The following is a 25,113-nucleotide window of genomic DNA, read 5'->3' as shown; positions in this document are numbered from 1 at the left end:
CGAGTGTCTCTTTAGCTGAAAGTTACTCAGAGTAACTCTGATTTGCTCTGATCTGCATCGAAAAAAAATAAAGAAAAAGGCATATCTCGAGTAACATTTGAAAAGGGCCTATAATCAAAATGTAAACAAATAGATTTTTGATACCATTCTATAGCACCGCTTAATAGCTACCAATCATGTAGGAATGTTCCGCATAACCGGCAAAAATTATTATAAATCCATTTTCAAAACGGCCGATCAAATAAATCGAATCATTTATTGGCCCACACGCTAAAACGGCCAATCATGTATTATTTTGGTGTTGTGTACTGAACTGTAGAAATGCTAACATAAAAACTTAGATTTTCTTGTATAGGAATAGAAGTAGGCAGATTATTTTCAACCCATTTTCTAGCTTGTTTATATTTCGATTGTAGGCCTTTTTAAAATGTTACGCGAGATAGGAATTAAAATGATTAAAAAGGTCGAGAGAAAGGTAGATATTATTTGCAAACCATTTTATGGTTTGTTTTATAATAAAAACTTACTGTCCGCTTTCCGGCTTGCTTGAAGCTGCAACCTGAGTGTGACTCCGATGATGAGGAAACATAATTCTGTATCCCGATGTTTGATTCGGATTTTAATATTCAAGACAGTTAAAATCGACAACAGTGAAAAAATATAAGTCTGCTGCTGCTGTTCATCACTTTCAAAACAAACGAGGTTAAATATCCAGCTGAAGATTTCAAAAAGCCTTAAACGAACCTTAAACATGAACTGTTGTCAAGAAATAAATAAGACCTTTTTAAAAATGAACTAGAAATGAGAGAAAGATTTGCTCAGAGAGCAATAGAGTTTTTCAGAGTAACTCTAGATTGCTCTAAATTTTTCACTGTCCCTCCCACGACTACAGCCGCTAATTTTCTTTCTCTATAGAACTAATTAGAAGTGGATGCAGAGTTCCTATGTTGCCGAATGAATGGAAAGGAGATCTTTCGAAAACCGTAATGCGAGTTCCACCGTTTTTCTCTTGACTTGACTCTCATAAGTGGACCCTACACGATTACTTTTATTGACAATAATCGTATTGTCAATACATTCTATATTGACGTCAATATATCGACATTGACAATATTTCTGAATTCACATCATCAATATTATTGTCAATAACTCCCCTTCGCGTCAATATATTGATGCGTGTGGGGTTTGCTATAGATCCTCTCTAGAAATGACTATTCAGACGCACACACAATTACTATTCACAGACAAACAGACGTAACTTTTTAATGCATTTAATGAAAATAGTATAAGTTTCTCGAATTCCCCACCACAACGCTTGTTTGCAACATTGTTTGAGACTTGGTAACTTGGTAGGCAAACTTATTTTCCACGAATGTTGTTAGTGTTTTCCGTTACGACATTCTTAAGAAAACTGTATTCAAAGCGTTACGCCTGTTTGTGTGTGATATTATATTTGTTGATCGATTCTCTTTGGTGCTACAATGCTCGCTTAACATTTGAAAAGGGCCTATCCTCGTTGATCGATTCTCTTCATCGACTTTCTCTTTGGTTTACTACGGCAGAAGATGGATGTTAGTTTGCGCCTGAAACAACACACTGAATGGTGCTTCCACTCACTTGCTATAAAAAAATGATTTTCGGAATTTCGGAATCATTAGATGTTATAGTGATATTTTGTACTTGTTAGATACAAGAAGAGGTTGAAAGGCAAGTGTTTGACACATAAAACCAGTCAAATCCGCTTTTAGATAGTCACAATCAACGATTTTACGACTCGCGAGTGAACGCATAAACCAATTTACAAGCCAATTTGTGACTTTCGAAGCTGAAGTCCAAAGTTTCATGTTTGCATTGCCACGCCACTACTAAAAGTTCGCGAGTCCGAGTTGCGACTTCCGACGTCAAAATCTTCACTGGTTGGTGACATTAGAAATTCAAGTGTTGCCAGCGAAAACGTCGCATCAGCAGCTTTTAGTCGCTGAAACAACTCGGTATGAAATGCACTTGCAGTCGTGTTATTCACAAAAGACAATATTGATTTAGAGAACCAATCACCAATATTAGGCCTTTTTCTCGTGTTAGCCATCATTTGTGGTCATAGAAAAAGTAATCCAAAGTCAACAATCCTCAAATCCCAAGAATCGCCCTAAATTCCATTGCATTTGGACAATGAAATTGGATTCATCTTAAAGCTGACCCTACCAATCAAAAAACAGACGAATTTTCAGCATTGATAAGTCTTCCCTACTTCTGTCTTTCCTCCGCTCCTTTCCGGTCCGCAGCCGCTGAATGCGGCACCAATTTATCGTCGATTTTTTCTCATCATCTCCCGTCTCGTAATTTAATCACCTCTCGCCTGACATCAGAATTCAAAAGGTAGCAAACGGAATTAAACGAAATGTCCGGATTACCTCCACCAACAAATTGCTGTCCGTTCCCAGAGGGTTGAAACTGATACACCCGACGTGGTCGTGGTGTGGTTTTCGGTTTAGTGTCACGTCCGAAAACTTTTGACCGCAGTCCGCCAGCCCATGCAAGAGTGACAGTAGCGACGACAACCGTCATCAGCTTCTGAAAAGAAGAAATCGCACCGGGTCGGTAGCCATGGCAACAACGCCATAACTGTCAACTCCGTAAATCGACAAATGATAATAATGGAGATTCACCCGTTTTTGGCGCGGGGCAAGCATCCGAACATGGCCATGCAGCGCAGTGCCGGCTCAGCTCGGCAGACGTAGAAACCCGGCTGTGTCCCGGTTTCGGTTGGAAATCCGATGTGCGTCCAGAGAGATACAGCCTGGACACCACTGGCAATGATCGATCGATCGATCGTTGAAGGTCACTTCGTTGTGATCGAGTTTGCTGAGTTGGTATAGTTTGATTTTGCACCACCGCGAGTGGTGTCATTTCATCGGTATCGGTAAAGTGATGATGATTCTGACCTAGATTCTCAGCGAGCGCGGTCGATTGTGCTGAACCAGTGCAAGGTCATTCTCTCGACTGATATTATGTGCCATGGAAGTATCGTACAAGTTTTCCGCATAGGTTATAGCTTTCTTTCCCGCTATCTAGTTTTATCGGTTTGATGAAGGAGAGGGTGGTGGGATTTATGACTTGCATGACATTTCACAAAGAACGGTAAAGAACACTTTGCGGTGCTTGGATGGGGAAATTATTGCTAAAAGCTGTGAAATTTTTCTGAAATTGAGTATATTTACATCAGAATGGTACCCAAATTTAGGTAATCGGTTCATCAAAAATTGAACTACTGTTGATAGTAAAATTAACAAAGACATAATTATTGAATTTAGGACATACACCGCATACCCACAGCTTAGTTAAATGATTGATGATGAACTTTACTTAAAGGGTGTCCACGATGAAATTGCCACACACAAAATTGATTCGCAAAATTCGAGTTTTCATCCGATTGCCATCAAATTTTCAGGTCAACCGTTCCTCGAACCGCTTAATCACTCGCGACACCGTGGAATTCGCGATTCCCAACGTTTTAGCGATGGAACGATGCGAGAGATCCTTGTTCTCGTGATGAATGCGCAAGATTTTATCACGCACGAGCTGTTCTTTCGACTCCATTTCCGCGAGTTTTGATCACAGGACTTTAAAACTTGCAGGATGTAAATAATGCACTATGAACTAAATCCACCCAAATTTTCATTAAATTCTACCCAACGGTTAAAAAGTTAGAGCAATTTCATAGTGTGGCAATTTCATCGTGGACACCCTTTAGCTTTGAATTTAATAATCTTAGCGTGTATTAATTGACAGCAGTGTTGCCAGATACAAAACCGCAAAGTCTTACGAAAATTTTATTATAAAAACTTTAAAACGACTGCATCAAAAAAGTAGATTTATAGCATTATTATTTCCTTTGCGATTTCCAAAACATTTATTGATGAGCGATTCTTAACATTCACCGATCGGGTCATTAGCTAAATCCACCACCCATCAGGGCCCATAAATCACACCATAACAAACGAACGTGAAGGGGTTTCGTAATGTGCGGACACTCCTCCTAATGCACACGGATCGATTTGCATACGTGATGACGATGATGATGATGGCATATTGATGATTAGGCGATTAATTGCCGTCCTTTTTGACGCCACACAGCATGAGTAGGAATCCATTAACTTTGGCGTTGAGGTGTGGCCGATAGTCAATCAACGATCCACAAGAGTAGGGAAAGAAAATATGCCGATTCATATCGGCAAATGTGTATCATTTGTTTGCACAAATTAGCTTTGTTTGCTCGGTTTGAAACATCTTCGGAACAGACTCGGAAGCATATGTTATCACGATCTGATAATTCCCGGATTATAGGTGATAATTCCGCTACTTAAATTTGACCGACACCAGTTTCCATAGCAACGACTCCGTTCCGTTCTATTATGGATCAAGGCATCGACGCCTACTTCGGCTGACTCTTCATTCGAAAAGAGAACCCTAACGATAATCACATTGTCCCCGCATTGGAATTACCAGCAAAGAGACAACTGAATGGACTTTAAATTGACTTCTTCGCAGCGATTTCAAGTTGATATTTAATTTGTTGAAATTGAAAGCCGTTTTCCTTTCTCCCTTCCCGTCACTTCGCGTGATACTTTTCGATGATTTTCGTCTATTCTGTTGTCATTTTACATTCTGACTCTTGCGTTCGGAGTTTGAAATTCGTGCTGCTGGCTACCGGACGTTCGCTGGTTGCGTCCCGAGGAGGAGGAGTCGCTTTACGCTTTTCGGCCTAGCTCGCGAGTACGCGGATAATGATGATTGACGAGCTAACCAGAGACACTCTTTCGGCTACGACGGAGACGTGCGGTCCCCGTCAGAAGCAGTAATCATTCAATTAGGTAATCCTTTCGCTTTCGGTCGGCTTTTTTTCCCAGGGTACTTAAGGTTCAAATTGGTTCGAAGGAATAGAAAGATTACTTGATGTAAATTTATTAAGACAAACGGTTGTGCTGACGAAAACCAGTGTTGCTAAAAGTCCAGAAATTGCAGAAAGCTTTCCAAAGAAGTTAGGAAGTTAGTTTATTTACCCTGCACACACAAAAACAACATTTGCCGATTTAAGAAAAACGTTGGTTAAAATAAGAGTACGCATTAGTTCTTTTTGGTAGAGAGTTCAAAGCTTTCCCTGCAAAGGTTCAGTAACATTCACATCAAGAGCTTGGTCATAATTTTATTTTAAAAGGGGCTCCTTTCGTCCAAACTTTTAAATGTCAAATCCAAAGCATTTCGTGTTTAATGTTAAAATCTGCTTATTTTATAGGTGTTGACATTCGAAATAATTGTCATGTACTCTCATAATAAAATGATAAATTTTTTGAAATGACATGAATAATTTCATAATTCTGTTGTAAAATGTGATTCTAATATAAATAAAAGGTTTCAGAAAGATAATATTTAAGCATTGATAGAGGCTATTAACTATACTAATTAAAATATTTCTTAACACGTAGGGGAAATGACAGCTTCGGCATGACAGACTATTTTCGGCAACCCAAATTGAAACACTATTTTCACTGGATTTTCTTACGAAAACACTTCGCTGAATGCATGCAAACGATTCTTTATGCTTTCAGCTTCAATTTGACTATATTTTTACCACTGAGAAAAAGCAATCTAGCAGGGTTTTCTTGAAATGAAACACACGCACTACAAATTGTAGCTGATTTCGAGTTGCCGATAATAGAACAGCAAATTTACATGCAGTTCAAATGGAACGGTTGCCGAAGAAAAACTGGTTGCCGACAATACTCGCTCTCACTAGAGAAGTTTGGAGCTTTGTAAAAGCGTTTCAAAACAGTTTTTGTCAATTCTTTCGACTGAAATTGTTAGAGCAGCTGGCAGCAAAAGATTGTAAACAAACCAATACTGCATATGCGTGCGTTCTTTAGAGAAAAAGGCTATAGAAAGAAGGTTGCTGCTTAGGTTGCCGAGAATACGTAAATTCCCCTATGTAGCTTTTACCATTGTTCAGTAGGTAAACATGAATTGGGGGCCGTTAAAAACATCTGCGTCTAACATGACAAAATTATCCGTTTTTGATCCTACCTCGTAGGACACAAAATGATCTCTGTAACCTATGATTTGATATTCAGCAACAACTAACTGGAATTTGTTATCTGTTAATATGATTGTGTCATGAATTTCGTACAGTTTTACACTCTGTCCATTTGATATTGTTATTGCCCCGCTTATAATTTATTAGAGTCTGGCGGCGATTATAATGCGCTTGTCAATATACTCGCATGACAGCCGCAACGTCAAAGTCATTGTTGCTTTTCAGTTGATTTTTTTTTTCCTTTTGATAAATAAACAAAACCTAACGTGGAGTTGATACGCAGATAGACTGCTCCAGATTCGTAGATTAGATTTCAATAATTATTTATTCAACCTCAAGTCTATGGCCGATATTCAGGAGAGAGTTTCACATCAACATGCATCCTCCAACACCATATAACATTGTTTATACGGGTTCTACTTTTTGGACCTTAAAAAAAGCCAGCTGGCAAAAATATATGCGAAACATCCGTCGACAATCTCAAACTGGATTACATTGTACGAGCAGAATAAAGGTTTTTTCCCGTAAGGAAAAAGCTAAGGTTTTCCTTCGTTTTGGAGCCGAGGAAAGAACGTGGCTAATTAATCTGTACAAAATGAATCCGGTTATGTTCCTCGATGAAGCGAAACACAAATTCATGCAATATTTTCATAAATCTATCAGCACCGCCTCCATCAGCAGAATTCTTCTATCAGAAGGTTATACCTGGAAGGTCCTAGAGCAACGTGCAATCCAACTACGGCAGGAGGAGATCTATCGCTTTTTTACTGAATTGAATGAGACCAGCTGGGATATTCACAATTTACTATTCTTGGATGAGGTCTCATGCGACAATAGGAGCATGCTTCGCACTAAAGGTTATGCTAAGGTTGGTGAATAGCTAATGTACAGAGGAGAATTTGTGAGACGTCCACGTTGTTCCCTTCTACACCCAAAAAATATTGAAACCTAAATAGTATAAAAGTTACGCTAAATCGCAACTCTCCGTACCGACGCAAAGGTCGGTATAAAAGGAGAGAATGCAAACTTAGTATAAAAATTGTTTATGCGTGCCATAGTATAAAATCGAAATATACTTTCAATGCATAGATACGGTTTATTCGAGAGAACGTATTTTTCGCTTCTTTATTTTATTTATGGAAAATATTATTGTTTTCAAATAAAAATAAAAATTGTCTCAGGAAGCCTTTTTAATAAGTTTATTTTTTTATGAATATTATTTAAAAAAAAATACTTACAATTTCGATGCTGCCCAGCAAATCACAGGCGCAGTAGAAATCCGCCGGGACAAAGCTCTTCATCAGCACGAAGCTCCGAAGGAAATCCAGATGTTCTTTTTCTGTCATTTTAGTAAACACTGAGCGAATTCCACTCCGTTATTCGGACTTAGTATAATTTTGACGAAAATTTTAATCGAACCAATGTATACATTTTGAAAAACCATAAAATGCATAAAATTTAATCTATATTCGTTTTGTAATATTTTTGAGTGTAAGCTTCCTCGGTGTCAATGGAATACTGGAAACTTTTTCAACGGAAGGTACGTTCACACGAGCTATATTTTTCAATTGTGTTCGACAGCTAATAGGATCTGGAAAAGTGAAAAGACATCCCACAGAATATTCCGTATGGATACTCGACGGGGCCAGAATCCATTGCCACCGATCCATAACGGAATACCTTCGTTCATTGGGAATCGTAGTCATCTTTCTGCCGGCGTACGCACCCTTTTTTAACCCTATTGAGTTGGTCTTCGGCTATTTGAAGGCATATCTGAGACGGACATACGTGGAAAATAGTTCCAAGGATATTCCAATAACTATAGCAAAAACTTTCAATGATTTCAAAGACAGAAGCTGTGTGAATATTTTCCGAACGTGCGGGTATCTGCCTGGGGGAACTTTTGATCCTAGTGTGGGATTGGACCAAAACATGAGAGAAATTGGATTTTCGAGGTGAATTTGACTAGTGCTGGTGAACTGATTAAGTAATTTCTGATATGTGATTTTGTGTAATAAAATACTCTTTACGAAAATGTTTTTATTGATAATTTTATTCGAGCGTTCGGAAACATAAAAAATTCGGAGTCAATCGCAGTCTATGCATGGTCAACATCGATGCAATCACTCACAGTTTTGGCTAACTCCATGGAAAAGCGATTCTCCTTCGCTGCGACGGAGTTATTCATGGCCTGTAGCATCTCTGCATATTCTTTTTGCTTATCCTCCATTAATCCAATTCTTTTTCCCATGACAGCATGGTAATTTTTCAGGTCTCTCAAGATCCTGCTGTAGGCATTGTTGATATTGTTTGCGATCTGTTCAGGGGGTGTCTCGTGCATCAGTTTTTCTCTGACGTCAACTGGCTTAGTAGCAATCCAGCTAGCCCAGCAACCCCAGTTTACATCGTCGCCGCTCAAGTACTGTCCATGATTTACTTTAAGCTCAGCCTTAATATTATTCACGGAAACCAAAGACTCTGCTCCAGCGCGGTCTTTTTCCAAAGGCCGTATCAAGCTCTGTTCCAATAAGTTCCACCTGTGAAGACTTGTTACAGAGTCTGAATACCTGTACACTATAACAGTGATTTCCTTTGACATCCAACTTTGCAGCATTGCTTCATCGACCTTCGCTGCTAGTTTTGTCTTGACAAATCAGAAAGTTGTCGCAGTTCTCATAGCATGGAGCTTCTTCGTCCCACGACACTTTTGCAAAAGAGGCACTAGTCTCAACCTCCATACTCTCATGAATGGTGTCATGGAAAACAGCCGCCCGGTGCACAAACTTCGAACAGTAGATCCATATTTGTCTGACAACATCATCGGCACTGTCGCCTCCCACAGCAAGAGATCCACAACGATCTTGATTTTTCTGGTTCTTGAAGCGTTTCTCGTAAACTGACCCCTTAAATGTCAGTTTGTGTTTTCTTGATGCAGGACGCTCAGTATCTGGGTACTTTCTCTGAATCAAAAACAAAACACACGCTATGATTCAAGTTACAGATAAAATCATTCAATGCGAAATACCTTTGTTGAAGATGTTGAAGCTACGTGTTCCAATTCATCCATCAATGAGACCACTGGTTCTGGTTCTGGTTCCACATCCAGAAGGTATTCTTCATTGTAGAACTCCTGGGAGAAATCGGATGCTTTTCCAGCCGAATCTAGGCTTATATCGTAATCGATTTTGAGTGGATCTGAATATCCATCTCGACCTCCACTTTCTTTTGCATCGTTTTCGAATTTTAATGAGGATACACTTCCAGAATAACTCATTTTTCGTGTTGATACTCGCACAATATTCTTAAACTAAGGGCAGACGAATATCCAAAACAAAACGTAAATAAATAAACAAATGATTATTCTGGGAAAGTTCAAGATGTTTATAGGATGAAAGGTGTTCCAAATCAAATTGACATTGCTAGTCAAATAATAATAATTATTATTCTTGTAGTGCGTTGGTGTATATTCTGCTTACAAACATTTAACAGCTGACTCAGCACGTCACCCAATCAGCATCTTGAGTGTGCGTGAGCAAATTGTTTGTCTCTTTCACCTTTCTTATTCCGCTGCTTACCGCTCCCTACTTTTGCTTTATCTTCAAAGTGAGCAGTTGGGAGCACCTTTCATATTGAGAACACCTTGGGTGATACAAGAGTGACTGATTTTTAAACAGTATGTTTTTGGTGATTCCATAGTAATGCTTATGTAAGAGTCATTCTCTAGCAAACCCCACACGTATCAATATATTGACGCGAAGGGGAATTATTGACATTAATATTGATGATGTGAATACAGAAATATTGTCAATACCGATGTATTGACGTCAATATTGAATGTATTGACAATACGATTATTGTCAATAAAAGCAATCGTGTACGGTCCACATCTGATGTTGAGGAACTTTGCGGGTATTATTTCGCTGTTAACCAGCTGTCATCGAAGATAGCTGCTGCTTTTGGATTAATCGTGAGATGTACAATAAAAAATCATGTTTTGATGAAACGTACCCTTATATGTAACAGATTTACATATTTTCGATATTAGAAACATTAAGTTTATTAAAATAATCTAATTGACTTATTTGTAACTGTACCTAGTTTTCACATTGAATGTCATGTTTGAAGAAACTATTGGTATAAATTTTATTTGAAAATTTGTGACATGCTTTAATCGATATAGTTTGTAAAATATTCTTTCTTGTCTTTAAATTTCGTGCTACTGTCTTGTGTTGTTGGTGCTCTTCTTCAAATTTGAAGCATCTCATGTATTTAACAAGTCTAGGTTTACTCATTTAATGGGTAGTCCCAGTGTCCCTCTTTTTTTTTTTTTTTTTTTTTAACTCTTTATTTGTTCCAAATTCAAAATAAATTACATTTCATTTTAACCTAGGTGCTCCAGTTACTGCAGTAACGTACCAGCCTTAATTGTTATGATATATATCTAAGTGTTTTTACATTGTTCATGTCTTGGCAATTCAGTATTTTAAACAGGTTTTTTAACCTGCATGTCAGTATAACAATTGATATCTTAAAACTAAAAACTAAAACTAAATCTTATCTAAGTATAAAGGGAATTAATCGTTGCAATTGAGGATTGCAACGATTTTTGCCTGAAATTATTCATTATTTTGTTGGACATTTGTGCTAAAGTCTCAACATTCGAAATTCTATGTACTTCGGTAGTACTGTACCAGGGAGGCAACTTCAAAATCATCTTCAGAATTTTGTTCTGAATCCTTTGAAGTGCTTTTTTCCTGGTAGTGCAACAACTAGACCATATTGGCACAGCGTAAAGCATGGCCGGTCTAAAAACTTGTTTAAATATTAGAAGTTTATTCGTCAGGCAAAGTTTGGATTTCCTGTTTATAAGAGGATACAAACATTTAATATATTTGTTACATTTGGCTTGAATGCCCTCAATGTGATCTTTATAAGTTAATTTTTGGTCAAGTATTAATCCAAGATATTTCACTTGGTTTGACCAGGAAATTGGAACTCCGTTCATAGTGACTATGTGACTACTACTAGGTTTCAAAAACGAAGCTCTAGGCTTATGTGGAAATATTATAAGTTGAGTTTTGGAAGCGTTGGGAGAAATCTTCCATTTTTGTAAATAAGAAGAGAAAATATCTAAACTTTTCTGAAGTCTGCTGCAAATAACACGAAGACTTCTTCCTTTAGCGGAAATGCCTGTGTCATCAGCGAACAAAGATTTGTGGCAACCCTGAGGCAAATCAGGGAGGTCCGAAGTGAAAATGTTATACAATATAGGCCCAAGAATGCTACCCTGAGGAACTCCTGCCCTAACAGGTAGTCGATTAGATTTGGAATTTTGATAATTTACTTGAAGAGTTCTGTCAGTTAAATAATTTTGAACTAATTTCATAATATAAAGTGGAAAATTAAACTTTTTCAATTTAGCAATCAAACCTTCATGCCAAACACTGTCGAATGCTTTTTCTATGTCTAGAAGAGCAACTCCAGTTGAGTGGCCTTCAGATTTGTTTGAACGAATTAAATTGGTAACTCTTAAGAGTTGATGAGTAGTTGAATGCCCATGGCGAAATCCAAACTGCTCATCTGCAAAAATTGAGTTCGTATTGATGTGAAGCATCATTCTATTCAAAATTATCTTTTCAAAAAGTTTACTTATTGAAGAAAGCAAACTTATTGGACGGTAGCTAGAAGCTTCAGCTGGATTTTTATCCGGCTTCAAAATTGGAACAACTTTTGCATTTTTCCATTTATCAGGAAAGTATGCCAAATGGAAACATCTGTTAAATAATTTTACCAAGAAAGACAAGGTACTCTCTGGGAGTTTTTTGATGAGGATATAGAAAATTCCATCATCACCTGGAGCTTTCATATTTTGAAAATTTTTAGTTATAGACCTTACTTCGTCCAAATCAGTCCCCCAGGAATCATCAAAAATATTTTCCCGAGAGAAAATATTCAGAAAATCCCGAGCAACCTGATTCTCAATAGGACTAGTAAGACCCAAACTGAAATTATGGGAACTCTCGAATTGCTTAGCAAGTTTCTGAGCTTTTTCCAAATTTGTGATCAAAATTTTACCACCTTCTTTAAGCGCTGGAATAGGCTTTTGAGGTTTTTTCAAAATTTTTGTGAGTTTCCAAAAGGGTTTGGAACTCGGGTCTAATTTAGAAATATTATTTTCAAAGGTTTTGTTCCTCAGGGCAGAGAATCGCTTTTTAATTTGTTTTTGCAAATCCCGCCAGATAACTTTCATGGCAGGATCGCGTGTTCTTTGATATTGTCTCCTACGGACATTTTTAAGACGGATCAAGAGCTGAAGATCATCGTCTATTATAATTGAATCGAATTTAACCTCGCATTTTGGTACTGAGGCAGCTCTTGCTTCAACTATAGAAGTAGTCAGAGATTCAAGAGCATAATTAATTTCATCTTTGGTTTGCAAAGGAATGTTTGGATCGAAGTTATATTCCATAAATGTTCGATACTGCTCCCAATCAGCTCTATGGTAATTGAAAGTAGAGCTGTTGGGATTACAAATTATTTCTTGGGATATTTCAAAAGTTACTGGAAGGTGATCAGAACCGAAGTCAGCATGGGTAACCAATTGGCTACAAAGTTGACATGAATCAGTTAAGACCAAATCAATAGTGGAGGGATTTCTTGCAGAAGAAAAGCATGTTGGGCTGTTTGGATATTGAATAGTGTAATAACCTGCAGAACAATCATCAAACAGAATATTACCATTGGAATTGCTTTGAGCATTATTCCATGAGCGGTGTTTTGCATTAAAATCACCAATAATGAAGAATTTAGACCTATGACGGGTAAGTTTCTGGAGGTCACCCTTGAGAAAATTCTTTTGCTGGCCTACGCATTGGAATGGCAAATAGGCAGCTATAAACGTAAGTTGTCCAAATTTTGTTTCAACAGAAACCCCCAAAGTTTCAAAAACTTTGGTTTCAAATGAAGAAAGAATTTTATGCTTGATTCGTCTATGAATAATGATGGCAACGCCACCACAGGGTCCATCAAGACGATCATTTCTATAAATCAAGTAATTTGCGTCCTTCTTAACCTTATGGTCAGGTTTAAGGAACGTTTCAGTTATAACGGCAATATGCACGTTATGAACTCTTAAAAAGTTAAATAGCTCGTCTTCATTATCTTTAAGAGATCGAGCATTCCAATTTACAATATTTAATGCTTTAAAATCCATTACTGAATTTTAAAGTCATGACAATATTATTTGCAAATTTTACTCCAGTTTGAATAGCATCAAACATGGAGTTAGATTTAAGCATATCAGAAATCATGTCAATTAATGAATTCTGTAAAAATTCCATTTTGGGGGCAGTAATGCTTCCTAAGTCAAAATTGTCAAAATTTCCATTAGAACGTTGGTTAGTATTTTGATTTCTACCCGCTGCAATAGCAGCATAGGTAGCTCCATTAACTCGCTGAACATTGTTAGCAGCGAGGGGAGTAGGTACAGATGAAACATTTGAAGCAGGGGAGATATTTGTACCTACGGGTACGAATGTAGAATTTGTTCCTCGCTGACCGTTGTTAACAGCAGAGGAATTTGTACCTGGTCGGAAACGTGGAGCGTTTCCTACCTGACGGTTAGAACGAGATTGTAGGATCGCTTTGCGAGTCTTACATTCCCAAAAATTGGATTTGTGGTTTTCACCACAATTTGAACATTTAAATTTCTTAGGATCTTCCTTCACAGGACAGTCGTCCTTTGCGTGAGAGGAATCACCACAATTCATGCATTTAGCTGGCATGTAGCAATTTTTAGTTCCGTGACCCCATCCCTGGCACTTACGGCACTGGGTGAGGTTTTGGAAATTTCCTCCAGTCTTCCTGAAGTGTTCCCACTTCACTCGGACATGGAGCATAAGGCTAGCTTTTTCTAAGGCCTTAAGGTTGTTTAGTTCACTAGACTTGAAGTGAACTAAATAAAAATCATTAGAAATCCCGTTGCGCGAATCGCCAGGACGGGATTTCATTTTCATTTTGATTACTTGGAGTGGCACAACTCCAAGTAATTTTGCCAGTTCATCTTTGATCTGATCCAGGGATTCACCACTGGGCAGTCCTTTCATGACAACCTTGAACACACGTTCAGTTTTGGTGTCGTAAGTAAAAAATTTGTGCTTCTTCTCAGTAAGATACTTGAGAAGACATTTAAATCCGTCCAAGGTTTCAGCCAATACACGGCATTCACCCCGACGTCCAATTTGTAGTGAAAACTTAACTTTCACGAAATTCAAAAGTTCCATGCGAAGAGCATGGAAATCGGTAGTGGTTATCACAATAGGGGGAATCTTTTCCTTCTTGGCATTAAGCCGGGAAAGTTTACTAGAATTTTTCTTGGATGATGGATCATTCTCATCATCCGTGAGCAAATCAAATTGATTACTCAAATTAATTTCATCAGAAGGGGGGTCAAGAGTTTGCCCCTTTCTTTTGCGTTTAGGCGCCATGGCGGCAGTAAATTTTTATCCAAATCGACTTCCAAGCAGATTACTATAAGAATCTGAAGGATCGAAGAGGAATTTTCCAAATCGATATCCAAGAAGGATTACCTCGGGTAGGGTCCAAACAAGGATCGAAGAGGAATAAGAGTTGAACAAGGTAGAAATTTTTTACAGGTTGAGCACTGAAAAGTGCTGTTAAAATTTGTTGTAGCTTTAGGTAGTAGTAACACTTCCTTCAGCAAAAAGCAAATAGATCCGCACGGCAAGAGAGCACCGTCCCAGTGTCCCTCGAAAATGCTTACTATGTAGTCATTATTGGGTATTTTGCGGTTATCGTGTAGGCGGGTGACAGCCAGTGTAGTTACGCTTTATCGCCAGCTGCTGACGAAAAATAAGAGGAGAGCCGATAGTGACTACAAGGGCTACGGCGAAGCAGCGGCAGCTGATCGAAGCGACATCAGCAAATTACGGGTCGGTGAAAGCATCACTCGGACAGGAAGAGCTCCAGCAGGCGGAAACAATTCTTTGGCGGCAGGCACAGTGGGACAGTTTTCCGGACGAAATGAGTGTGCTCACAAACAACTTAGGCTGTGAACCATTTCCCGAGTTAAATTTAACTCGTGGTTAAAAGTGACATTTCGAAAGCTTTTTCTATGTTCGAAAATCCCTGTGCTGTCGATCGACCGGTTTTCTAGAAGAACTTAGCTAAGGTTGTCAAGATTTAACTTCTTGTCTGTCAGAAGTAACCACGCTCGGATAGCAGGGTTAATCGATAACTTTCCATCTGTCAAATTTTAACCAAAAGTTAAAATAATACACCAAATGGTTCAGAGCCTTAGGCTCTGAACCATTTGGTGGATTATTTTAACTTTTGGTTAAAATTTGACAGATGCAAAGTTATCGATTAACCCTGCTATCCGAGCATGGTTATTTCTGACAGACAATAAGTTAAATTTTGACAACCGTGGCTCGAAAACCGGTCGATCGACAGCACGGGGATTTTCGAACATAGAAAATAACTTTCGAAATGTCACTTTTAACCACGAGTTAAATTTAACTCGGCAAATGGTTCACAGCCTTAAAGTGTCATCCGGACGGAACAATGGCTGGACTGTCAAGAAAAGTAGTTCAATCTACAAATGTTCACCGGTGTTGGATAGCAAAGGAGTATTACGCATGGACGGTCGACTTTGCGAATGCCGAAGGGAGTTCTTTCGACAAAAGGCATCCGATCATTCTGTTCCGATTTTTCTACGTGACCCAGAAACTGATTCAGCACTATCACGAAGACTTCGGACACGCAAATTCGGAGACCGTGCTCAACAAAATGAGACAGCGGTTCCAAATTCCGAAAATGCGGCCGGCGATACAGAAGGTAGTTATCAATGTCTGGTGCAAGGTTAACAAATGTCGTCCACGATCACCAAAGATGACTCCACTTCCAGTTGAGCGAGTCACTCCTTATCTTCGGCCCTTCAGCTCCGTGGGCATTGATTACCTGGGTCCATTCGAAGTTACGATGGGACGGCGTAAGGAGAAGCGTTGGGTGGCAGTCTTCACTTGTTTGGCCGTGCGGGTGGTGCATCTGGAGGTCGTGCATAGTCTCACAACAGAGTCGGCAAGCCAAATCAAATCTTCTCCGATAATGCTCCGTGCTTCCAGGGAGCAAACAACGAGATGGTCAAGATGGAGAAAATTAACCAAGAGAGCGCAAGCAGTTCCACAACCACCTGGCACTTCATCCCGCCTGGAACCCCACACATGGGAGGAGTCTGGGCGCGGATGGTTCGGTCGGTGAAAGAGGCAATGCGCGCGCTGGACGACGGGAGAAAGCTGACCGATGAGATCCTGGTGACAACACTTGCGGATGCGGCCGATATGATATATACACGCCCGCTGACGTACTTGCCGCAGGATTCGGATCAGACTGAAGCACTAACTCCAAACCATTTCCTACGGGGAACGGTGTCTGGTGCAGACTTGAAGGTGGACGGAACGGATACCGCAGAAGCGCTGCGAAACCTATACCAGCGCTCGCAGTTTCTTGCAGACCGAATGTGGGAAAGATGGAGCAAGGACCGACGGTCGAAATGGTTCGACGATCAACAGCCGTTGAAGGAAGGTGACCTAGTGTTCGTAGTCAACGGGAAAAATCGGAAGGCATGGAGACGAGGTATCGTTGAGGTGGTGATGAAGGGCTCGGATGGACGAGTTCGACAGGCGGACGTGAGGTCCGCTGATGCAAAGGTGCAGAGACGAAGCGTGATGAACCTAGCGGCGCTGGAGGTAAGGTAAATCCGGGAATGCCGGATGTTACGGGTCGGGGTGTTGCGACGCCGCTTGGACACTCCTAGTTAACGAGCAAAGCTGCAGCATGACAGCTCGCGCGCTGGAGTGGTAGTAGTAGAAAAAAAAACAAAACAATACAGATGATAGTGGAGATAGTACATAAGGTAAACAAAACAAAACAGATAGAAAGTGATAAGTTCGCCATTGCAAAGAAAGTCGGTTGTTTACGGTGCAATTTATAGCAGTTAATTCAACAGTTAAAAGTGGTTTATTGAGTTCGATTTCGCAATTAGCTTACAGTTAGTGCAACAAGAATCAGACGTCGGTTCAAATCGAGGTTCAAAGCTGTAAGTAGTGAGAAGAAGTGAGATTAGTGACCAAACATTTAATTTGTTTACTTACGTGTTTCTCCCAGAAAACCCACCAAACAGATAACGGTTAGGGTAGCGGTACTCAAGTTCGCCCAATTGAGGGAAATTAGAAAACGGAGTCTAGTGGTAAAGGAAACCACTTTGTTGTGAGTAATTTACTTTAATTATTATGATGACTATTTATTGATGATAAATAAATTACAGTTTAAGCATTGCATCGAAAAAAGTTGCTGCTTTAAAAATTTGGAACACTTTTTATCTGGAATTTAATCGGCAGGATGCATCCCCTCACTTTTTCTAAATCGATTGTGAGTTCTCCATGCATCACCATTTCCACAAGTTCACTTCCAATTGTGTACATGTTTTGGTGGCTTGAACAAATCATTCTTTATCAATTGAGAAAACATGCGATGCTCAGTTGCAATGAAATCAAATAGTTTGGATAATCTATCATATAGAGATTGAATTTCGATTTTGTTTTTGCTCTCATCTGGTATATGAAGTAGTGTAGCATCTGATATTGTTTGTAGCATTGGCCGTATTATTTTACTGGTCACATCGGTTTGTATATCAATCACATTTTTTCTAGTTAAATTACTGTTGTTATGAAGTCCAAGGGTAAATGAAAAAAATCGATTCCCTCTTTTTTTTTAACATGTCATCTCTAGTTCGCAACACATTCATCCTTTTCTACAAGTTTATTTACAGATCTACAGTTAGATTCTACATGAACGCCTACATTTGTCTCTTCTGTACTTTCGTGACTTTCTGCGACTTGTTTTTCTGAGAAGCTAAATTCTCCATGAAAGTCTAGATTTAAGATGTCTTTGGTAACAATAGATATTTTGAAATTTAAGATTAGGATTGCAATGAACGCACTTATATGTAAAACAGCTCGGTGTACCATGAATTTTCTTCAGATGTTTGATCCGGATCGCTGTCTTGCTGAAACTTGAGTTGCAAATAAAGCATATCATTGCTGTAGGATGTGTTCGAGGTTGATGATGCCGCTGGATTTGAAGTGTTTCACTTTCTCTTCTTTCAGAAAGTGTGTTCGGACGAATACCCAAAACAGCTCATTATATGGAGAAAAGTCCAGTCCAAACACTAGGCAGCTTTTCACCACCAGATCAATGCACATAAAAAAGAGCATGGTTTTCCAGAAAATATTGTCCTTGACAACTGACAAAGGTTGATGTCATAATCTTCACACCTCGCGTGTTTGTGTTGTTATGCAAAATACAGAACAGTGCATGCAGAATTGATGGTAAAAGACTGACGCATGGAATTGGCATCAATGTCACACTGAAACCTATTCTAATTTTGAAATTTTACACTTTTAAATGGAAACTAACCAGATTTCACTTTTGATTTAAATAATCTATTCTAGGAATACGATTTTTCATCTTGATTTACCAAATTTGAGCGAACTTTTAAAAGAAAATTTCAATATTTTCACAATCACAATCTTTTTTTTATTTATATCAGTTTTATATGTCTATATTCAAGTTAAATATGCCTTAAATGATGAATCTTTAGATATTTGTTGCGACATCGTATTACAGTTAATCGTTGAATCCATGAAACCACCACCTATCGAAACTCCGTCATCCATTCTGAGGCTTTAATTCCATGAAATTGATGAGCCCGATACCATCGCATTTAGCAGATAACCATCACCTCAACCAGCGTATCATAAAGAAACCCGGTAGGTCCTAATTAACCCCGGCACATGGTCCCGTTCAAACTATGCCATAATAAATGTGACATCGAGCTACAAGGCCACCATCCACCAACCTACCTAACCAGGTAACCAGTTTCCGTCGTATAGGAGTAAGGATCCGCCCGGTCGTCCTGCCTTGTCCCCGTTTGCCGTTTGTGTGTCGCTCGCGGATGCCATTAAAAGCGACAAAACAGAGTGCAACGTGACGTGATAATGGCTTTTGACATCGCGAATAGTTTTCCGCCCCTCTCCATCCAATGATAAACCGTTTGACCCATTAACATTTTCGACACCTTTTTTCGCGCTGCGGGATTGGATTACATTTGATCCAATAAAGCAGAAAATCACTGCCCAACCGGAGTGAGTGAAATGAAAATTCGCTTACAACCTGACATCGTGACATCAGGAAAAGCGAAAAATCATAGCAAGCGAGAATCTTCCCATCCCCCAAACCGAAACTCATCGTAGCCTACTGCATTGCCGGACTTGGAGCGATGCGACTTTATTTATGGTCAAGTCAGGTGCCGCTCGCTCGCGCGTTGGCCGGACCAAGGGACAGCGAAAGAGCAACCAACAACAATAAAATCGCATTGTTTTGACCATCTAGGGTCGGCGGCCGCAGCCGGTTCGCGATATTTATCCGGTTGCCGATGATGATGATGATGATACCGTTCGATACTGGTTGCCTTATTTGAAAATGGTCAGTTTTTTCGTTTGTTTGTTTCTCTCCGTTGCGAGCTGGTAGGTATCAAGTTTTCGCATCCGTGGCATGCCAGCCATCCATCCTTCCATTTCATGTTGTGATTTGTATCCACCGAACGAAAGAAATATATTTATATTGTCATTTTGACGACGCTGGAAGATTTCATTCGGTTGAAATTTGGCCTCGTCGTCGTCGAAAGAACTGTCAGAAGCGATTTACTTATGGAGGGCGTTTTTTTTCGTTTTCTTTTTTTCTGGTGACATTTGCAGGCCTGTGCTCCGCGATACGTGTTCCATCAGCTGCAGCCCCGGAAGGTGGAACGGGTGGAACCGGTGGGGACGTGCTACATTGCCCGGAACAATATGCAGCAGTTTGACGAATATTCGCCTTGCCGAACGAGTAAGTAGCCGTTTTGTTTATCACTTGGGGTGGCAAGGGGCGGGACATGTTTTAATTTTCTTGACTTAGACTTAAAAACAAAAGTATCCGTAGAACCAGTGTTGGCTTGCTCAATTTTTCGCACAAATTGCTCATTTGTTAATAACTTTGCCGTCTGTCTGATTAGAGCTCCACAAAACAAACAAAGAAATTTGAAACAGAGTTCCATTTGTGTTTCGAGCAGTTGCAAATATGGTGCAAATTAGTGCTCGAATGATGAAACTGCAAATCAGCACTGCGAAGGATGCGTTTCTGCTTGTTTCAAATTAAAGTAGTCCATATAAAATACAACAACATTGCGAACGGCCTAACGGTGTCAGCGAAGTCTATGTGGGAAAGATCTGTCAGTTCAACTGTGAACTGTCAAAAATTCTCGGTAAATTAAAAATCAGTTGACCGAAGCTGTCTCATGGAATGCCTTATCACTTCTCTATTCAATGCATTTTAGGACTTCTCCCAGTGACTCCCGACATCGCAGAAGCTAACATAGACATAACCTGTTTAGCATTGTTTAACACCCCGGTGAAAATTCTTTTTGAAGTTACACTCTGTAAACCTCTCACATCTGTGCACCTTCCCGAAAAAAAAACGCCATTAAACACACAAACATGATCCCATAAATTATGCTCGCCTTCACCATCGTTATGCTGCACCGCAGCATCCAACGAAGATGCATCGTTTCTCGGCATGCGTGGCTGGGGAAGATGCGCTTCGGTTGATTACACTACTGGCTGACTCGGTCGTGGTCGTAGTCGTCGTAGAAGAGGTGTGACTAGCATAAACCAGCATAAACGATTAGCACCCGCGTCCTTCATGAAAACAAACACTCCAATTTATCTACTGTGCAGCAGTGCAAGTTCAAAGCACTCTCCGTCGGTTTTAGATGATCTCATATGGCGAGCAGAGAACATCTTCCGGTCAATGTTAATTCTCCCGTTGCTCAGTAGGCCGTGAACATCTACACACCTTGTAGGGCTTGGATCTAGAAGGCTGCAATCTGTGATGCAATGATGCCGTTGGCTGTGAGCTGTGAGATATTACCGAGGGAAAGTTTTACGGTCTGAGCTCTGAGCCGCACTATCACCTTCAAACAACAACAACAACTTTTTTTTAAATGAGCAGGAACAGATTTATGGCATTGAAACCGGAGCAGACCTCACCTTGACGGAGCATGCAGGAACTGGGCATATTATGATGGGAACCTTCTTTCTGTCGGAAACACCGAAAAAGCATTAGCACGCGTTCATCCGGGGTGATTCGTGGGTTTTTAAAATATGCAACTGGAGCATCTCGCTCGTCCCAAGATGGAACGGCTGTGAGGGTGATCTTCGCGAGGAGGATTTCCTTTTGATCCGATTGTGGGGTAATGGAGTTGTCTAATCGTCTTATGATTGATGCATCCAGTGCCTATAAATCAATGATTTATTTTGTGCAATTAAAACCTTCCCATTTTAAGCTGTTTCCTTCTTTCAAAAGGCTTTTCCCAAGTAATATTGCAGGCTTTATCGAGGTTTAATAGCATTCTACAAGTATAAATCATGGTCTACAGAACCCTCATAAAACCAAAATTGTTACTTGGGGAAGTGTGAATATTTCAAAGGGTAGATTTCTATAACTGCAGCGCAGTTTTAAGAACATGATGTATGTTTAAAGATCTTAAGGAATGACGCGAGTACTTTGGAACACTTCTGAGAACTTCAGAGAATTTCCATCACATCAGATTTATTGTAGGAAATTTATGGATGTTCTAAGAGCAAAGAATAATATGTCCAGAAAACTTTTCAGAGATCTTCAGGGCAGTTTCACGACCATCATAAGCATTAGGGAAGTTTCGAGAACTTCAAAACAAATTTGAGAACTTTCTGATAGTTCTATTTACTTCAGGAAAATTATTTTGGGACCGATTAAGAAACTTTTAGTGTTTTATAAAATATCCAAAAACGTCAGAAAAGATCGTCTGAAAAGTTTCCAGGGGGAAGTTAAATGATCGTAAAGGGGTAAGTTCCAATAGCTTCAGTGCAGGTCCATAAATTTCAGGAAAATGTCTAGAAATTTTGTGATGATTAGAGACATACAAATATTTCAGGGCATTGAGTTTTGAAAAATTGCATGGAACTTTACATTTTTCTGGAAAATTCTGAAAACTTCAGTACAGTTCCGTCAATATCAGAAAATGTGTGGGAGCTTCAGGAAAGTTCCAAGAACTTCAGGATAGTTCTACTAACTTAATGAAAATTTATAAAAAAATATTGATGAAGTTTCGAAAAATGAAAGGAAGTTCCGAGAATTTCTTCGGGAACACGAGGAAAACTTCTGGAGAACTTCTGGAAAAGTTTAGAGCTCTTTTAGGAACAAGTTGGATTTTTGCAACTACCGCGCGATCACACTGCTGAGCGCCGCCTACAAGCTACTCTCTCAAATTCTATGCCACCGTCTGTCACCATTTGCCATACCAGGGTACCCGCGCTACCACGGACCAAATTTTCGCGATTCGGCAGGTTCTGCAGAATGCCGCGAATACAACGTACATCATTTGTTCATCGCAGTGTTCACTCGGCTGTCGACAAAAGCAGGCCACTCTTGATGTGTGCTACGCGATCGTCTGTTTTCTCGGCAGCAACCATTGTGTGGTCCTCCTCATTGTTCTTCATCAGCAGTTCTTTCGGTCGATGCGTCGTCGACTTTGGAAAGCAACCGTTTCGTGATGAGTGTGTGAGTGCTGACCACGTTTTGCGTCCATTGTTGCAATGGACGCGCTCTGACCCTCGTTGGCGTACAACAATTTGCCATACAATGAAACTACTGGAAGCGGCTCCAGTTCTGATGGAGGAGGCCTTTTGGATAGCGGAAGATAAAGTGTTTATTGTGTTGTATCTTTTGACTATAGTTTTAAGATGTATTGTAAAGTGACCAAGAATCCTCGGCTCTGTAAAGTTAATTCGGTTGAGCCTTATCAAATAAATTAATAAACAAAAAAAAAAAAATTTGTTCATCGATTTCAAATCCGCATACGACACACTCGATCGAGATCAGCTATGGCAGATTATGCACGAGTACGGATTTCCTGGTCAAACTGACGCGATTGGTCAAGGCGACGATGGATCGAGTGATGTGCGTTGTTCGAGTATCGGGGACACTCTCGTGTCCCTTTGAATCTCGAAGGGGGTTACGGCAAGGTGATGGACTTTCGTGTCTGCTGTTCAACATCGCGTTAGAAGGTGTGATCAGAAGAGCTGGGATAGACACGAGTGGCACGATATTCAGGAAGTCCATCCAGCTCCTTGGCTTCGCCGATGACATTGACATTATGGCACGGAACTTTGAGATGATGGCGGAAACGTACATCAGACTGAAGGCTGAACCTAGACGAATTAGACATGCCATCAACGCATCAAAGACAAAATACATGAAAGGAAGAGGTTCTAGGGAAGACAATGTTAGCCTCCCACCCCGAGTTCAGATTGACGGTGACGAAATCGAGGTGGTCGATGAGTTCGTGTATTTGGGCTCACTGGTGACCGCCGAAAATGATACCAGCAGAGAAATTCAAAGACGCATTAAGGCAGGGAATCGTGCCTACTTTGGACTCAGGAGGACGCTCCGGTCGAATAAAATTCGCCGCCGCACGAACTTGACTGTCTTCAAGACGCTGATTAGACCGATGGTCCTCTACGGCCACGAGACCTGGACTATGCTCGTGGAGGACCAACGCGCCCTTGGTGTTTTCGAACGGAAGGTGTTGCGTACCATCTATGGTGGAGTGCTGATAGATGTCGGAAAGTGGAGGAGGCGAATGAACCACGAATTGCACCAGCTGCTGGGAGAACCATCCATCGTCCACATTGCAAAAATTGGGCGACTACGGTGGGCTGGGAACGTCGTAAGAATGCCGCACGACGACCCAGTGAAAATGGTTCTAGAAAGCGACCCAACAGGAACAAGAAGAAGGGGCGCGCAGCGGGCAAGGTGGATCGACCAAGTAGAAGGTGACCTGCGGATCCTTCGCAGACTACGAGGCTGGCGAACTGTAGCCATAGATCGAGTAGAGTGGAGACGACTTCTTCGGACAGCAGAGGACACTAAGGCCTTAGCCTGATTGATGATGATGAATGAGGAAGCTCCAAGAAGGCGGTCCAAATAAGCTTCAGAAAAACTGCAGCAACTTTAGAAAGTTCTGAGAAATTCAGGGATATTCGGAGAGCTTCCAGGAAGTCAAGAAAACTTCAGAGATGTCCAGGGAACTTTAAGTAAATTGTAAAAACTTCCTAGAAGCCCAGGGAAGCTAGTTTCATATATTTTCAGGAAAGCGCAACGATTTTAAGGGCAGTTCCAATAATTTCAGGTATGTTCCTAGAATTTGCGAAAAGTCCAGACTTTTGGAAAGTTTGATAGTCTGTAAGGGCAAGTTTCGAAAAAATAAGGTCAGTTTCAAGATTTTTCGGTAATTTTCATTTATTTCAGAGCTTTAAAGGAACACTTCAGGAGACTTGCGAAAACTTCAGGAAAGCTCAGAAAAAGATCTGAGAACCTCGGGGTTGCTCAATTAACAGCAATGGAACAACAGGACTCTCCAAGAAGTTTTGAGTAACTCAGGAAATTTCTGGAAACTTTAGCAATCTTCCGGGAGATTTAGGAAAATTGCGGAATCTCTGAGTTAGTTCCATGGACATCAGGAAAATGCGGGAACATTTTATGGGAAGTTCCGATAACTTTATGGCAGTTTCAAATTGTGGGATCTTCAGCGAAGATCAAAAAACTTTACCGCAGTCCCATTAATTTCAGGAAAAAAAACCCTAGAAAATTTTTAAAAAAGTTCCGAGATGTTCAGGGAAGTCCAAAGAACTTCAGAGAAATTTAGAGATTTTTAGGAAGTTTCTTTATCTTCAGGAAAGTTTCGTGTACTTCACGCAAGATCAATGAACTTCAGAGCACTTCCACGAACTTAAGGAAAATTACTAAAACTATCAAGAAGTTCAAGAAATCATGGAAATTTCCGAAAATATATAGAATTTTTTAAAAAT

General features: G+C 40.0%; 1 protein-coding gene and 2 pseudogenes across 4 annotated transcripts in view; 2 read left to right on the top strand and 1 right to left on the bottom strand.

The window, feature by feature from the left end:
* The window catches only part of if (inflated), a 188,840-nt gene that overhangs the window by 112,579 nt on the left and 51,148 nt on the right, over window positions 1-25,113 (top strand). For all 4 annotated transcript variants that reach the window (XM_065219277.1, XM_065219279.1, XM_065219276.1 and 1 more), the window contains exon 5: window positions 19,924-20,053. In XM_065219277.1, the coding sequence (XP_065075349.1) occupies window positions 19,924-20,053 (130 nt within the window). The remainder of the gene's footprint in view (window positions 1-19,923; window positions 20,054-25,113) is intronic.
* On the top strand, window positions 6,431-8,047 carry LOC135699040 (uncharacterized; annotated as a pseudogene).
* On the bottom strand, window positions 8,187-9,362 carry LOC135699039 (uncharacterized; annotated as a pseudogene).

Source organism: Ochlerotatus camptorhynchus, unplaced genomic scaffold, assembly GCF_037179485.1.
Source record: "Ochlerotatus camptorhynchus isolate MF236.1 unplaced genomic scaffold, CSIRO-AGI_Acam_v1.1 ptg000102l, whole genome shotgun sequence".
Classification (NCBI taxonomy): Eukaryota; Metazoa; Arthropoda; class Insecta; order Diptera; family Culicidae; genus Ochlerotatus; species Ochlerotatus camptorhynchus.
Note: the sequence above shows the minus strand (reverse complement) of the source record. Positions and strands in the feature narration are given on the sequence as shown.